This window comes from Lepus europaeus, chromosome 12, assembly GCF_033115175.1.
Source record: "Lepus europaeus isolate LE1 chromosome 12, mLepTim1.pri, whole genome shotgun sequence".
Classification (NCBI taxonomy): Eukaryota; Metazoa; Chordata; class Mammalia; order Lagomorpha; family Leporidae; genus Lepus; species Lepus europaeus.
Window position 1 is genome coordinate 35,119,041 of NC_084838.1, and position 17,891 is coordinate 35,136,931.

The window sequence follows — 17,891 nt, forward strand, 5'->3', positions numbered from 1 at the left end:
AGCCACGGCGCCAGCCTAGGAATCTATGACTTTAGTCATTGCCCACTGTTGCCTCCCAAGATCTGCATCAGAAGAAGCTAGAATCAGGAGCCAGAGCCAGGTACCTGACCCCGACACTCTGATATGGGAGGAGGGCATCCTAACGGATGTCCTGACCACCAGGCTAACTGCCTGCCCCTGTGCTCGGAGCTTCCTGCATGCCGCAGGGCACACGGCATTCCAGGCCACAAAAGCCAGCAACTCCACCCGCTCACCATTTCCACATTTCCCAGAGCCCCCGGAGGGGAGGGGTTGCTGCTCTGGCTAGGAGCTCCGGGGGGACAAGCTGCCAGCCAAAGTGTCTCAATTCTGTCACACACCAAAGTCTCCGGGGAGTTTTGGAAACTTCCAGAAGCCCGGGTCCCACCCACAGAAAGTCAGATCCAAATGGTCTGTGCAGGGCCGGGCACTGGTAAATCTCCAAAGGTCCTTAGGAGATAACCAGGGAGGAGAGCGCCCTTGTGACAGCTGTGGGGCAAGGCCTTGGCCCTGGGGAGGGCAGGCAGCTGTGCAATGCTAGGTGGTATTAGCGCCGCAGCAGGAACCGAGACAAAGCATTGTGGGGAGAGAGGCAGACAGAAGAGAACAAAAGCCGGGGTGCAGTGGCTGGTGGCCTCTGGAGAGGTAGTTTGGGGGTTACAGAGGAGCTGGGGGTGACAGGGGATAGTGCCTTGGAAACAGGGACACATTATAGCTTTTGTGGACTTATTCCTCCATAAAATGTAAATATACACAGGGGGAGGGAGTGGATCTAAAGACAAATACAATCCAGTCATTATTATGATATTCATTTTTTGCCCTTCTGGTTTTTAAAAGAAATTCACACCAAACAGTCCCGTGTCCTGGGCCCGGGGTGCTGTGCCTACAGTGTGCAGCGGATCAGCCAGCCCTGTTGAAAGAAACGCATCAGACGGCCTATTCTCTAGCGTGTGATGCTCCAAGACTGGCAATGACATCACTCTCTTGGCTGATGGCACTTCCTGTATTCCGCAGCAAACTGGGATAAGAACTACTAATAAAAGCCAGCAGCGACACAGGGCTCCTCGACCGCCTGCCAGCTCCCGCATGCGGGTGTGTTCTCAGCACTTCTATGCATCCCATCACTGAGGCCTCGGCAGGACACTGCAGCAGGTGCTGTCGGCACGCCCGGCTACAGGGGACCTGCCCAGGGGGTATCTGAAGGCAGGCGCCCCCATGATGAGCCCCCTCCTTGGGGGCGGCCCACGCACCTGTGCAGCAGCGGCTCCAGCCACCCTTCGTGGCACTCACAGTGACAGTCAAGGAAGGTCAGCACGTCGCCCTTGGCAGCAGAGGCGCCCAGCAGCCGGGCACGCACCAGCCCCTCCCTCTTGGTGGCACGGATCAGGCGCACCTTGGGCAGGCCTGACAGCTCATTGGCCAAGCGCTCCTTCAGGTGCTCTGGGGAGGCAAGCAGAGGGCAAGGGTCACTTTCAGGCTCCCAACAGAGCGTCTCCCCCGAGCCACTTCCTGTCCCCACAAGAAGGCGGAATAGACACAAGCCTCCTTCACTTTGCCACCTGGGAACCTCCTCACCTGTCCCAGATCCAAGGTGGGAAGTGTTCTGAAGGTGGGGGGGGGAGAATATTCTAGAACCATGATTGGTTCCCCATCAAAACACATGCATATTGCACTACACACTTGCACAGGTGAAATATGGTGTATGTGAACACATCTCCATAGAGCTATTACCAAAACACTTTATGGTCTGACTTGTGGACATTAAACAATTAAAAAAAAAAAAAAAGAAGAGACCAGCATTGTGGCACGGCCAGTTAAGCTGGCTGTGACACCAGCAACCCACATTGGAGCCCCAGTTCAAGTTCTAGCTGCTTTGCTTCCAATCCAGCTCCCTGCTAATGCACCTGGGAAGGCAGTAGAAGATGGCCCAAGTGTTTGGGCCCCGTCACCCATGTGGGAGACCCAGATGCAGTTCCAGGCTCCTGGTTTTGGTCTGACCCAGCCTTGGCCTATGTGACCAACTAGAGAGTGGATCAGTGGGTGGAAGATCTCTTTCTCTCTCTGTCTCTCCCCCTCTCTCTCTCACTCTGTTTTTCAAATAAACAACATAAATCTTTTTTTTTTTAAGATTTATTTATTTATTTATTTGCGAGGTAGAATTACAGACAGTGAGAGGGAGAGACAGAGAGAAAGGTCTTCCTTCTGTTGGTTCACTCTCCAATGGGTGCAACAGCCAGAGCTGCGCCGATCTGAAGCCAGGAGCCAGGAGCCACCGGGTCTCCCAAATGGGTGCAGGGGCCCAAGGACTTGGGCCATCTTCTACTGCTTCCCCAGGCCACAGCAGAGAGCTGGATTGGAAGAGGAGCAGGCGGGACTAGAACCCAGCGCCCATATGGGATGCCAGCACTGCAGGTGGACTAACCTACTGTGAAACGGCACTGGCCCCAAATCTTTAAACAAATAAAATGAATCATCTAACCATAGTTGTTATAAAAACAGGAATTATGTTCATAGGGATTTCCCCAGGAACAGATTACAGTAGAAATAATAACAGTGGCAGCTTCCATTGGAGAGGCTGCTGTGCTAAGCTTGCCTGACTGCTCCTCTGATCCCCAGAACAATCCTACGAGGTAAGTACTAGCATTATCCCCATTTCACAGATGAGGCCAGAGAGGCCAAGTTACTTGTCCAAGGTCACAGAGCCTTGATTTGAACCTAAGAAATCTGGCTCCAGATCCCACAGGTTAGCAGAGCTTTTCTGCTGCCATTTCTCATCTTCATTAAACAAACAGAAAACCTGCGGGGGGCCTTGCCCACGCCAGCCGGTGGGAAAGGAAAGGAGGGGAAAGGAAGTCCCCACAGTTAGCAGTGGCCCCCAACTCTCCGACGCCCTGACCAGGCTCTGAGCCTGGAGGTCAGGCACTCCCTGTGAGGGGTCAGGTGGCAGCAGTGGGAACCGCTCAGGTCAAACCAAAATGAGAGAATTTCCTCCCAGGAACTCGGGCTTTGGCTCAAGGCTCTCAGGCAACATCAAAGGGGAAAATCACACACTACGGTGCAGGGCGCTCCCTACTCCAGGAGGGCCTTTCTCTAATTCCCCTGACATTATCAGCAATGCAGATGGATTTTTTTTATCCTAAATATAACTTCAAATAAGCTGAGGGTAGGAATAAGGCAGAGGATGTTGCAAGCAAAGTCTGGCTAACTGCGAGCCGATGCTCACCTGGCTTCCCACCTGGGCACGGGTTTGTGCTAATTTCACGTCTGCCCGAGCTGCCTGCCTGCACCCCTTCATCAAGCTCCCACTGACACGGCTGGAAAGGCAGGACTTCTTAACTCCTCGCTCCCCTGCTTCTACAGGGAGCCCGGTGCGACCCCAGAGAGGAGAACTGAGCCGTGTTGTAAGGGATTTGCCCCTGCCCGTGGAGGAGCTGATTTTTGGAAGGAATATATTTATAAAGCGGTGCTTTGCTCACTTTGTGGCTGTCAGTGCACCAGGGCTAAACTGCCAGGCACTAGCTCTGGACAATACCCACCTCTTCTCATTCACCCCTCACCAAGCATCCTGCAAGGCAGGAACTATTTCACTCCGGTTTTATAGGGGGTCAAGGCCAAGGCTGGAAGCTGTAAAGTCAGGAGGTGCCTGAGGGGATTCAAGGCCATGCAGTGTGGCCCGAACAGGTGTCCACACAGAGTTCAAACAGCCCTGGAGGAGCAGGCGATGGGAAATGCCGATGAGCACCTACTGTGCACTGGCCACTACATGGCTTCCTTTCTTCCTCACTACAACTCTCTTAGAGGCGGAGGAACCCATTCACAGGGGGGAAACTGAGGCCAAGACAGTGTCTTATCTAAGGCGTCACCATCGGACTGCAGCAAAGCTTCCCTCAGACCCAGAAGCCCTCACTGCAGAACCCTGTGCCCACCAGGCTCCACTCAGCACCAGCCCCAGCCGGCCTGCGTGCTGTGGTGGACACGGCCCCGACCCCCCACTCTGTGATTTCTAGCTGAGCACATGACCACCAGGATAGCAGCCACTTTCCCAGCCTCCCAGGCAGAAGGCGTGGCCAGACCACCACGTCTGCACGGTGAGCTGTGGGGGCAGTAACCTTTAAGGGAAAGGGTGTGGCTCCCCTTCCCCTCCAAACCCTTCTGACTGACCAGAGTGCACGCACAGGAGGCTTAAAAACACCCCGCCTGGACCACACGGCCAAGGCAGCACCGTGCCCTACGAAGGTGGACACACAGGGCACAGGTGCCAATGCCCCTGACCCCTGACCTTTGACCCCAGGGGCTGCATCCTGGCCTGGGCTCCCATACCAGATTCACGACATGGGAGAGACCTATTTCCATCCCGTGTGAATCCCCGTCGAGTCTCTGTGAGAACAGCCCCAACACCCCCCCCCCCAATAACACACAAATGCCAGCTTCCAGGACACATGAAGATAGCCTGGTGCCCAGCAGCTGCCAGCCCCAGGGTGGCCCAGGGGTGCTAACTGGGCTGCAAACGGGCTGAGGCAACCAAGCTGGCCACCCGACCTGGCCCCGCAGCCCTGAGATTTCCCCTCAGCTACAACTGGTCGCCCAAGATGCTCCTGCTAACACGACTCCAGGGACACACCTCATCCCTACCAAGCCAAGGCGCTGTGTGTGGGCCCCGAAGAATCCCCTGCACCCCGCCCCCACTTCTGTTCTCAGCCCCTGTGGCCACTCTCCACACAGCAGGTCCAGGGAGCTCCCATACTGACCCTGCCCTCCCCGCAACCCTAAAGCCCTCTGATGGCTCCCACTGGGCTCAGATTTAAGTTCAGCCCTTTGGGCTGGCCTCCCAGGCCCTACCTGATCTGGCCCTGGCCACCGTACACTCTCACTCCAATGTCACGGTCACATCGGCTGAGGTCGGCCCCAGAGAATTCTCTGCTCATTCCAGGGTCTGGACCACTCTTGCCAAGACCTCCGTAGAGCACTGGGGTGCACGGGAAGCCTGTCCTTACGGGGCTAGTCCCACTCTCCTGCATCACACCGGTCCTCCTGACGCTGCCCCGGGAGGACAGGCCCCCCGAGCCTGCCGGGCCTACCTCTATCGCTGTAGTCATCCACCAGGATCACTTCCTCCAGCAGGACGTCTGGGGAAGTCTCGAGCACGCTGTACACCGTCCGAAGGAGAGTTGACCAGGCTTCGTTGTAAAACGCAATGATGACAGATGTCTTGGGCAGATGGTCATAATCGTATTTCACCTCTTTGCACCTGCAGATACAACACACTTCAGGCATTGAGAGCTCAGGCCAGGCTGGCGCGGGGGATGGAGCAGGATCTGAGATAGGGGTCACGGTCAAGGCCTGCCCCTAGGGAAGGGGGGATGACCGGTAGCAAGATCTTCCAGAACCCCACCTGCCATGTGCCATGAGGAGCCTCAGAAGATTCCAGAAAGGTTCTAACTATGACGCTCGACAAGCTTTGAATGCGGGATATTGTTTAATGTTTTAAAGCAATTTTTCAGATGTAAGTCACAAACTAGGCAGACTTGGAAGGGCGGGGGACGGTCGTCTGCCTCACCAGCAGCTCTCCTCTCTGCCCACTCCACGCCAATCCCGCGGCCAGGCCTTTGCTCAGTCTGTTCCTCTGCCTGCAATGCCCTCTCCTGCCTTCTCTCTTTGCCAAACTCCCTGCTCTCTTTTGGAGCAGCTCAACCCCGTGCTTCTCTGGGAAGCCCCTGGGGCCACCTGTCGGGGGCAGCCCCTGGCCGCTTCATCTCAGCACATGCTACTCATAGTGGCTCTGCCTCCCGTCTCCCAGCCACCAGTAGTCTGTGCCTCCCGAACATGGACATAGAGCTAGTGGAGAATCGTGGCCAGAATACGCATAAATGAACATCCCAAAAGGACACTGCAGAGGGCACTGACTACCTGCCCAGGATCCAGCTCCCCATGGCAGCTGCAGGGTGGGCTGGAGCTGAACCCTCCCACCTCTGGGAAGGAGCCTTGAATGGCAGTGGCAGGAACCAATACACTTCCTCTGTTTAGTGGAGTTTGCTGTCACTTTGCAGAGCAGGTTCCCTGGTTGACACAGAATCCCACCCTCGGAGCCACGGATGATAAACTCCCGGTGTCATCGGACTAAGGACAGGGCCTACTTCCTGTCCATCAGCAGAGAGTAGCCAATTGCAAGATGGGGGAGGAGCAGAAACCCAAGAGGGACACAAGGGGACACCAGAAAGACTGGAGTTTGCATGCTGGAGGCTGGCCTTAGATATTTGAAAAGGGGATACATTGGGGAAGAGCAGCCAGGCCGTCTGGGCAGCTCCAGGGAGGCCTGACAGCTCCCACTCAAGAGGTCAGGCATCAAGTAAAGAAACAAGTCATTAATCATCAAAAGTGATCCATGCTGTGAGGAAACACAGGAGGGATGCAAACAAGGGCAGGAGGGGAGTGGGAATGGCAGTCCTGGAGGGCCTCTCTGAGGAGACGACATTTAGGATGAGAATGGGTTGATGAGAGATTCAGTCCTGTGAGAAGCCAGGGAAAGGCCCTTTATGTACACAACCGCTTTCTGGGTTTTTTCCCCCTTCTATTTTACTATGAAAAATGTTATACGTACGAAAAGAAGAGAGAATAAGAAACCCCTGGGTATGCATCAACAACTCTGAATGCATGGTCAATCTTGGTTGAACTATGTCATTACCCACTTCTCCAGCCCAAGATTATTTTTAAAGAAAATCCAATACATCACAGCATCCATATATAATTCAATAGGTGAAGCAGGTCTGGTGTAGTGGTTAAGATGCCCACATCCCACACTGCAGTGACTGGGTTCAAGTCCCAGTCCTGCTTCAAATTCCAGCTTTCTGCTAATGTGTATACAGGGAGGCAGCAGGTGATGGCTCAAGTAATTGGGTTCTACCCATGTGGGAGACTTGGATTGAGTTCTCCAGCTCCTGGCTATAGCCCCGGCCCAGTCCCAGCCACTGTGGCATCTGGGGAGTGAACCAGCAAATGGGAGCTCGCTCGCTCTCTCTCTCTCTCTCTCTCTCTCTTCCCCTGAGGTGTGTGTGTGTGTGTGTCTGTCTGTCTCTCTTTCTCTCTCTCTCTGTCTCCCTTTCTCTTTCTCTCTCTAACTTTGCCTTCCAAAAAATAAAATTTTAAATGTTCTTCTTCTCTTTGATCTCATATCAATCTACCTAAAATCTTCTTGCCAAAGGAAATAATCAAATGCCTGCAGTCAGCTTACCATAAAAACTTTTCTTTGTAACATTATTTGTAATCCTAAACAAATGTAAGCAATATCAATGTCCAACAAGAAAAAGAGAAATTATAACATGGCTGCATGAAGAATTGCAACCCATGATCAATAGCACCAATTTCAGAGCATTTGATGATAAAGGAAAATAGTGATTCTAGAATGTTAAGTCAAAAAGCAAAGTCCAAATCTATAAGTAGCCAATTCTAAAAGAGCAACATGTGATCACAAGTATTCACACATAAACAATAAACAATAGAAAGAAATACGCCAAAAATGTTATCAATGGTGATCTCTGAGAAGTGAGATTGCCCCGAGTCTTAATTTGATTTTTTCTGCATATTTTGATTTGACTTGATATCTTTTGCACTCTACGGTGAACATGCATACTTTTTAAAATCACAAAGATCATTTTTACAAAGCTCAGTCACCCATCTGTAGCCAATGCTTTCATTGACAATAGCTTCGCATTCTGCCCTTTGCTTTTCTCCCAGCCTGGTTTGATTTCTGTTTCTTTCTTTCAACATTCCCTAAAGGCATGTTCCTTTATGAAGCTCAACATACTCGCCCAGAATGACTCTGAGCTTGCAACCAGGAAAAACATTTCCTCTTTCCCCTGGCTGGTAAAAGCTTTGTATCTTCGATGAGATAAACGCAGCCATGCGCTACTCCAGGTCTCTAGGCCGGCCTTGGTTAGCCTTGCGAGGGGCTGTTCATTTTGGTTACCTCTTCACACAACCAGCTGTGAGTTTCACGGATCATTTCTCTTTTTTCAGTCTCCGTTTTGTTCAGTTTCACTCTGATCTTTGAATTGCTCCCCTCCTAGTCACTTGGGGCTGGGTTGGTTCTTGCCTCTCTAGTTCCTTGTGTGGCAGTGGATAGGTTGTTTACTTGAAATCTTTCTGGTTTTTTGATGAAGGCATTTACTGCTATCAACTTCCCCTAGTACTGCTTTTGCTGTGTTCTCTGGATATTGGTGTGTTTTTCTCACTCTTCATTTGTTACAGGAAGAAGCCCAGAGCTACCTTTCATGCCAAATCATAGTAAGACATCATTTGGCTAAGTTCCTGGGATGTCCCCAGGGCTCTCTGAAGACGGGGCTACTTGTAAGTTGTGTGGTGCCTGTTTTCCCAGCATGATTTGCACTGTAACTGCTAACAACACCGACAGGATCGAGTGGCAGCCACAAGATAGACATCGAGCTAAGCATTCTACAGGTGTTATCCCACTTAACTTCCTTATCAACCTCCTGTCCGAGGACCACCAACACTCCCACTACTATAACACGTGTCTTCACATTCTACGGAAATAAGTGGAGTGGCAGTGCTCCTGGTCTGATCTGTTCACATATGAAGGGCATCAAATGCATGTCTTTCCTTTGTGTCACAGGTCAAGGAGATCCGCAGGTGCACTGCGTGTTTCACCTGCCCGGAATCCTTTCTCCTTTCCTCACGGTGCTGCACCCTGGTTCTCTTTCAAGAACCCATGCGTCCCTGACCCTCCATCTTTCTGGCTTGTGAAGCGCGGGACACAAACACAAGTGCACACACAGACATACCCCCAAGCCCCTGGGAAGGTTACACGCCTCAGGCCTGACCCACCAACGTCCTCTAGCTCATCTGAGTCCCTGAATCCAGAAGAACCTGAACCTATTCCAATTCCAAACTTTTCTAGGATAGAAGTCAATATACATTCTTTTCTACTTGAGTCATTTTGCATAAGGTTTTCTGTTACTATCAAACAAAAGAATCTTGATCAATACATAAAATAAGTATTTTTAAAATAAACATAGAAACTATTTCTGGTAATATGGAAGACTAAAATTTCTTGCAACACTTGTGGTATAAGACACTCCCCAAATTCTTTCTTTCTTTTTTTTTTTTTTTTTTTGGACAGGCAGAGTGGATAGTGAGAGAGAGAGAGACAGAGAGAAAGGTCTTCCTTTTTGCCGTTGGTTCACCCTTCAATGGCCACTGCGGCCGGCTCATTGTGCTGATCCGAAGCCTGGAGCCAGGTGCTTCTCCTGGTCTCCCATGCGGGTGCAGGGCCCAAGCACTTGGGCCATCCTCCACTGCCTTCCTGGGCCATAGCAGAGAGCTGGCCTGGAAGAGGGGCAACCAGGACAGAATCCGGCGCCCCAACCGGGACTAGAACCCAGTGTGCCGGAGCCGCAAGGCGGAGGATTAGCCTGTTAAGCCACGGCACCGGCTCAAATTCTTTCTTTTTTTATGGTTTATTTTGGGGCTGGCATTGCGGCATAGCGGGTTAAGCCACCACCACCTGCACATTCCATATGGGCACCAGTTCACGTCCCAGTTGCTCCACTTTCAATCTAGCTCCCTGATAATGTGCCTGGAAAAGCAGCAGAGGATAGCCCAAGTGGTTGGGCCTTTGCACCCACACAGGAGATCCAGATCAAGTTCCTGGCACCTAGCTTCTGCCTAGCTCAGCTCTGGCCATTTGGGGAGTGAACCAGCAAATGGAAGATCTCTCTTCTCTCTCTTCTCTCTCTCTCTTCTCTCACTTCTCTCTCTTCTCTCTCTCTCTCTCTCTCTCTCTCTCTCTCTCTCCCTTTCCCTCTCTCCCTCTCTCTCTCTCTCTCTCCCTCTCTCTCTTTCTCCCTCTCTCCCTCTCTCTCTCTCTCTCTCTTCCTCTCCCTCTCTCTTCTCTCTCCCTTTCTCCCTCTCTTCATCTCTCCCCATATCTGCATTTCAAATAAATAAAATAACCTTTTTAAAAAAGATTCATTTATTTTATTCAAAAGGCACTGTTACAGAGAGACAGAGGCTGAGAGACCTTCCATCCGCTGATTCACTTCCCAAATGGCCGCAATGGCCAGAGCTGGGCCAGGCCAAAGGCAGGAGCCAGGAGCTTCTCCTGGTCTCCCATGTGGGTGCAGGGGCCCAAGCACTTGGGCCATCTTCTACTGCTTTCCCAGGCCGTAGCAGAGAGCTGGATGGGAAGTGGGGCAGGAGTGAGGGTGGGAGGATGGATATGGGGGGAAGAACCACTATATTCCTAAAGCTGTACCTATGAAATTTATGGCTGCAGGGAGAGGGCATTTAGCCTAGCAGTTAGCAGGCCTGCATCCCACACGGGAGTGCCGGGGTTCAACTCCTGGCTCCAGCTCCTGACTCCAGCTTCCTGCCAACACGGACATTGGGAGGCAGTGATGATGGCTCAAGCAGTTGGGTTTCCACCACCCACATGGAAGACCTGGATTGCAATTTCAACTCCTGGCTTCAGCCCCAGCCACTGCATCTGAGAACTGAACCAGGTGATGGGAGCTCTGTCTCTGTCTCTCTGCCTCTCAAATAATTAAATACACATTTAAAAACATATGGATATATAATGAATGAAGGAAAAAGGATGGGAAAAGCTGAACATATTCTGCAGATCTGAAATCCTGACTCTAAGATACAGAATGCCACACTGACCAGCCCAAGATGGGGCCAATAAGAATAAAATAAAACTCCCTGGGAAAACAAAATAAACATCAGTCTAACCTCCACACTGTGTGAAACAATTTTACAAAAATAATGTTATTGGGGCTAGCACTGTGGTGCAGCAAGTAAAGCCACAGCCTGCAGTGCCAGTATCCCATATGGGTGCTGGTTCGAGTCCTGGCTGCTCCACTTCCGATCTAGCTCTTTGCTATGGCCTGGGAAAGCAGGAGAAGATGGCCTAAGTCCTTGGGCCGCTACACGCATGTGGGAGACCCGGAAGAAACTCCTGGCTCCTGCCTTCAGATCAGTTCAGCTCCAGCCACTGCGACCATTTGGAGAGTGAATCAGCAGATGGAAGACTGACTCTCTCTCTCTCTCTCTCTCTCTCTCTGCCTCTCAAGTAAATAAGTAAAAAATTTTAAAATAATGTTATTATAAGACCACACAAACAGGCTATCCTTCAGCAAAGAGAGAGACAGAGACAGAGAGAAAAATCTTGTCAACTTATTCTCGTACCCACAGGACACACTTTTGCTGCAATATCTGTTTAGAACTACTTGAAGACTCTTCACCATCCCAGCACCCAAATCCTGATCCCTGAAACTCAGATACACATCTGCAATTATAACATTAACAAGGCTAAAACCAGGTACACCGCCATCTGCAATGCTGGGCTCCCATATGAGCGCCAGTTCAAATCCTGGCGGCTCCACTTCTGATCCAGCTCCCTGCTAATGCACCTAGGAAGGCAGCAGAACACGGCCCAAGTGTTTGGGCCCCCACCACCTACGTGGGAGACACAGATGGAGTTCCAGGCTCCTAGCTTTGGCCTGGCCCAGCCCTGGCTGTTGGCAGCTATGTGGGGAGTGAACCAGTGGATGGAAGATCTCCTTCTCTCCCTCTTCCTCTCTCTCTGTAACTCTTTCATATAAAATAAGTGAATCTTAAGGAAAAAAAAAAAAAAAAAAAAAGCTAAACCCAGAACAAATGGTCAAGAAACACAAACAAACACCTGTGTATTTATCACATGCTTTGCTGGCCAGGCGGTCACAGGTCTCTGGCGCGGCACAGCATGATCGGTGTCCCGTGCAGGGCAACCCCACACATGGAAAATGCACAGCCCCCAGGGCGCTTCCAGGTGCCCTTGGTCAGAATGCAAATGACCATCTCACAGCCCTTGCATTCTACGAAAACTAATAATTTTTCTTTTTCAAATGTTGGTGCAACATTACAGGGTGGGTAGCCATGATCCAAAACGCTTGGGATCAGAAGTGTTGCAGATCTGTTTTTTTTTGGTTTTTTTTTTGTAATAATTTTTTTTTTCAGATTTCAGATATCTTAAGGGAAGAGACAAAAGTCTTAACAGGAAGTTCACTTACGTACTATATACAACCTGTACATATGGCCCGAAGGCAATTTTATACAATATTTTCAGTGCACCTGCGTTTTGACTGTGACCCGTCATGAAGTCAGGGGTGGAATTTTCCATTTGTGGCATCACGTATGTGCTCAAAAGCCACCGGTTTTGAAGCATTTCCGATCTCTGGATTAGGGATGCTCAACCTGTATTAGTAACTACTTCCTTCTAGCACACTTCCCAAGTTACTGCGAGGTCATCACTAGTTTCAACTGCACTTGACCTATTAATCATCCCACTTCGCCTAACCCCAGTATTCTTCCACACCCTCCAAACCACCTTCTAAGGCGCCTGAGTCAGAAATCCCCAGGCTCCAGGTCAGTAGCTTCCAATCGCAGTTGCACATCAGACGCAGCTTGGGTTTTACCCACAGAAATCCTGGTTTCACTGTTCAGGGGAAGGGCCACGGCATCAATATTTTTATAAAAGTCCCCCGGGACCACCGACTCAGCACTGTGGCCCTCCACTTGGGGCTGCTGTCCTCCTGCTGCCCGCCAGGATCCAATGAGATGGTGTCTGTGCGAATGCCGCAAAGCCTCTACTCACTGTACTTCGTGCAAGGACTCCACACCCTCCTTCTCCTTCTCCTAAATTCAGTCCTGAAACTAACAGAAGTAAAGCAGTGCTCCAACCCACTGGCCTGAGAATGAGAGTCACCATGGCAGCAGGGTCTACACTGGGTCTCACATCGAGTCAACACTCAGAAAAGTCTCTGTGGGTCCAGCACGGGCACACACAGTGCCAGGCCTTGGGGACACTGCAGAGCCAAACCAAAGGGCGCCTTGCTCGCTTCCGACTCCCTGCCCTCGTAACACACTTATGAGCCATAGCGTGTGGGCCTAGGCATATGTTCACAGCTGAGTATACTCTTACCCATACACCTGGACACGCATGTTTCAAACCTATTTCCACACCTGGAAAAGTCTAGAAGGGTACACAGCAAACTGCTAAAGACCATTCTTCCTGGGTGCTAGGCTTATCCTTGATTATTTTCTTTCATGCTTTTATCTGCACTAAAATTTCTAAATGTGTACTGCTTTCACAATTAAAAGAAGTAAATAATCGTACCCACCCCAAAAGGGAGAAACGTAGCAGCTGTCTCCATAAAGGACCTGAGTGTGGGACAGCGCTGCTGTGGGACCCACCTGAGGGCCTGGCCTTGCCTCTGGTTAGAATGGGTGCTCTCCCAGGCCCTCCCTCCCGTAGCACCCAAGAACCTAACACCCCTCTGCTTATTAAGTGGGCCCCAGCAGCACCCCGGGCCTGTGCTGTGCACTCAGTCTGCCATTCCATTCTCCAGGGCTAACCTCGGTCAGCTCCCCACGCCCACAGGAACTACAGTCCTCCCTCGGAGCCACAGTTCCACTTTCCCCACGCTCAGCCACCTGCTCAATCAGTCTGGAGATAGTAAAGGGAGAATTCCAGAAGTAAATAACCCATACGTTTTCAACTGCGCACTGTTCTGAGTAGCGTGATGGCATCTCACACCACCTGGGTCTGTCCCGCCTGGCGCATGGTCACCCCCTTGTGATCGGCCTGTTGGTGACTAAGGAGCTGTGTCGATTATCAGATGGTGACATCACAGTGCCCAGGATATGAAGAATTCAGTACCATCCAAGGTTTCAGGCATCCACTACAGGTCCTGGAACATATCTGATGGGGATGAGGGGGGATTACTGCACAATAACAGTGGGACCCAGGGCCAGCGTTGTGGCACAGCAGGCTAAGCAGCCACCTGCCACTTCACCGGCATCCCATATGAGCACCAGTTCAAGTCCCACCTGCTCCACTTCTGATTCAGCTCCCTGCTAATGCGTCTGGGAAAGCAGCAGAGGATGGCCCAAGTACTAGAACCCCTGCCACCTATGTGGGAGACCTGGATGGAGTTCCAGGCTCCTGGCTTCTGCCCAGCCCTGGCCGTTTTGGCCATTTGGGAGAGTGAACCAGCAGGGGGAAGATCTCTGTCTTTCAGATGAATAAATAAATCTTAAAAAAAAAAAAAAAAAAAGTAGACTCAATGCAAGGCCCTGACCCTACTGACCACACAGAACTTCCCACTCAAAGCCTGGCCTGGCTGAGACCCACACAGCTGGGCAAGAACAACTCCACAGACCTCACACAGGGCTTCGGAGCCAGGAGGCATTCACACTCCTTATCACGCTGGGCTTGGATTAACTTCCCAGGGTGACTGCAGTGGCAGGCTCTATAAGCAAATCCTGATAGGACACAGGGCAGCTGCGTCACCATGGAGACAGGCTATCACAAGCTCCACAGGTCATCCACGGTGTTTCAAAGAGATACCCACAACCTGACAATAAAGGAAGTTGGTTCCGGAAAAGAAAAACTTTGCAATCAATCCCTGGGTGTTTCTCAAAAGTAATCTGAGTCTATTCCTGGCGGCAAGAAAGGGAGGAAAAACACCCAGAAAAAGGGCACACAGCACGCTCCTGGGGTTACTGCTTGTTTCTTTCCTGGGTTAAGCTCCTTCCACCCACTCTTACGAGTTCCCTGATTTGCAGATGGGGAAACGGAGGCTCAAAGACGCTAATGCGCTTGCCTGAGTTCACACAGCTAATGAGCAAAAGAACCAAGATTTCATCCCACAGGGGTTCGGGCTGAACCCTGGGTCTGACCTCACCCCAGCGGGCACCCGTGGGGTTTCAAGGAGCGAAGCTTCAGGAGACTGGTGAGTGGGAAAAGGGGAAGTCACTGCTGACCCTGATGGAGTTTTGATCAACAAGATGAACAGCGACAAAATACCCCAGGCAGAAGCAAGGGGCCAGGCAAGAGCAGATGCCCGGAACAGGAAGGGCACTGAGGTCCAAGGGCATCCAGGCTTTGCCAGCTGGGGCAGAAGTGGGGGCCCCTCCCCAGCATGCACCATCTCTCTGGACAAGGTTCCAAGAAGCAAAGCTCTCAAAACCCCAACTGAGACCAGCTCAAACCAAGCACTCACAGGCCAGTCCACAGAGGCCAGTTCTACCCCTTCCCAGCTGTGAGGGCCTGTGAAAGCCACCTGTCCCTTTCCACACCTGTAAAGCAGGCACGGTGCAGAGAGGAGAGGAGTGGAGGCCGCCAGGTACACACGGCAGGCTGCCCCCACCAGTTCCAAGGGGGACTCCTCCTCTGAGCCCCCTGTTCTTCTGTAAGGAGGAGAACTCAAGTGGGAGCCTGGGCCACCCCCACCAAGCAGGAGGGAAGGAGAGACAAGGCCAGGAGGCCCAGGGGCACGGGTGGTGGCAGGGTCCCCACCTAGGCTGGGCCACAGGCTGCCCAGCCAGCAGCTCCACCAGGAACTAGGCCTGCTACCCCCCGGGCAGTCCTGCACCACCCACAGGAGTGAACGGCGCTGGAGCGGCTCCAGCAACAGGGCTGTCCACAGCCACTCCCGCCTGCCTCCCTCCACCCTCGGCTCAGCAGTCAGGCTCCGGGGCAACGTGGGGACACAGGAGGCCGGGCCTGCCAGCCACATCCACCTGCCTGCCCCATCCTCCCTCTGCCCCAGTTCCTTCGGTGGTCCCGGGCACACTCACAAATGAATGGAGCCTAGACCGGCCTCGAGGAGTCGGTAGCTTGGCAAGGCACAGGGGGAGGCACAACCGAGCTGCGCCTTGTGCGCCTGACCTTACACTTCGCTGGAGACCCGGTAACACGCTCGTCAATTTCTGAGATCGGTCCTATTTCCCTGTTCTTAACTTTCCTGCCTTCCCGCCTACAGCGCCTCCTTCCCAGCAGCCCATCAGACGCGCGGTGCCCGAGTGTCCGGCGAGCCCCGCTCCACCTGCCACATCACCAGGGGGAGAAACTGAGGCCTGCGGGGACTCACAGCGGGTTCCAGCGCTCGGGCAGGCGGCGGTGCAGCGAGATGCGGTCGCTGAGGTAGATGTTGATCTGGTGCCGGCGCACGCTCTCCTCCTGCAGCCGCCGCTCCTCGCCCTGCAGCTGCAGCCGCACCGCCTCGCCCCGCGCGCCCAGCGCGTCCGCGGGCACCGGCGGCCGGGGCAGGACCGGTTCCCGCCGTCCCGGGCGCGGGGAGCTTGGGAGGCTCGGCGGTCCCGGCTCGGCGGCCGCCGTCCCGGCTCCGCGCCGCGCCCGCAGGACCGAGCTCAGCCCGGCCAGCGCCAGCAGCGCCAGCAGCGCCAGCAGCGCCTCCCGGCCCCGCCGCAGCCCCCGCGGGCAGCGCCGCCGAGCCGCGCGCCCCCACATGCGCCCGCCAGCTGCGCGGCCAGCGGTCGGCGCCCCGAGGCGGCGGCGGAGGCCGGGACCCGGATCCCGGAACCGCCGCGCCGCGCCGCCCCGCCCCCGGCCCGCCCCACCTGCGCGCCGCCCCCTTCCCGCCCCGCGGCCGCCCGAGCGCGGCTCCGCCACCTGGGCGGACGGCTGACGGCGCCGGGGCCCGCGGGGCGCTGCCCGGGCCTGGGCCTCGCTCCAGAGGGGACTCGGCGCCCGGCACGTCGCGGGCGTGGGCTGAGCGCGCCCCTACGAAGTTCGCCGCTCTCTGCGCGGCCCCGGCGGGAGGCACTGGGATCAGCCACGTTGCGGACACCGAGCTGATGTGAGGCTGCTGGCCACCAGGCCGTGTGTCCCCTGCCATGTCTGGGACCTCCCCTGAATCCCTGTGTCAACAGCAGTTTCTATGCTTGGCTGTACAGAGGCCTCCTAAGAATCTGACTTCAAGGGCACCGGCTCTGTGTTATAGCGGGTGAAGTCGCCCTGTGGGCAATGGTTCGAGTCCCCGCTGCTCCACTTCCTATCCAGCTCTCTGCTGTGGCCTGGGAAAGCAGTAGAAGATGGCCCAAGTCCTTGGGCCCCTGCACCCGCGTGGGAGACCCGGAAGAAGCCCCTGGCTCCTGGCTTTGGATCGGGACAGCTCCAGCCGTTGAGGCCATCTGGGGACTGAACCAGGGGATGCAAGACCTCTCCCTGTCTCTACCTCTCTCTGTTACTCTCTTTCAAATAAATAAATAAATCTTTCAAAAATTAATAACAATTTTTAAAAAGAAACTGACTCTCAGAAAAACACACATGGGTAAAACTGCACACATGCCAGGCTATATCCTGTGGTGTCCAGGACCCCTGGCCTTGGCTACAGGTCTGCTTTGGAGGGACTGAAGGAGCCCCTGGGCTCCAGAAATACTTAACAGGGACAAGACTAGAGGAATGGGCTGGCTCTCTTCTCTGGGTAAAACATAAGCAGGGGGGCTGGCACTGTGGCGTAGCAGGTAAAGCCACCGCGTGCGGTGCTGGCATCCCAAATGGGCGCTGGTTCAAGTCCCGGCTGCTCCACTTCTGATCCAGCTCTCTGCTATGGCCTGGGAAAGCAGTAAAAGATGGCCCAAGTCCTTGGGCTCCTGCACCCACGTGGGTGAACCAGAAGAAGCTCCTGGCTCCTGGCTTCAGATTGGTGCATCTCCGGCCGTTGTGGCCAATTATGGAGTGGACCAGCTATGGAAGACCCCTCTCTCTCTCTCTCTCTCTCTCCCCTCTCTCTCTCCCTCTCCTTCTCTATGTAACTCTGACTTTCAAATAAATCAATAAATCTTTAAAAAAATAAAAATAAACAAATAAACATAAGCAGGAGGGCAAAATACCAAAAAAAAAAAAAAAAAAGCCTCAGTAATCAAGATCAACTCTGCCAGTCCCCTGTCCAGCCACTGGGGGAGGCAGGCCTTTGCGCGTACTGGTCCCCTGGTTGCCCACCCAGAAAGCTCCTACCCCTCCTTCAACACCCAGCCAGAAGCCACCTCCTCAGGCAGCCTTGAGTCACCCACAG

General features: G+C 53.3%; 1 protein-coding gene across 1 annotated transcript in view; it reads right to left on the reverse strand.

Moving 5' to 3' along the window:
• Positions 1 to 16,324, reverse strand: part of GALNT12 (polypeptide N-acetylgalactosaminyltransferase 12) — a 31,756-nt gene extending 15,432 nt beyond the window's left edge. The window contains exons 1-3 of the mRNA XM_062207892.1: positions 15,945 to 16,324; positions 5,097 to 5,266; positions 1,269 to 1,458 (exon numbers count right to left, since the gene is read on the reverse strand). Of these exons, the coding sequence (XP_062063876.1) occupies positions 1,269 to 1,458; positions 5,097 to 5,266; positions 15,945 to 16,324 (740 nt within the window). The remainder of the gene's footprint in view (positions 1 to 1,268; positions 1,459 to 5,096; positions 5,267 to 15,944) is intronic.
• Positions 16,325 to 17,891: the final 1,567 nt, after the last annotated feature.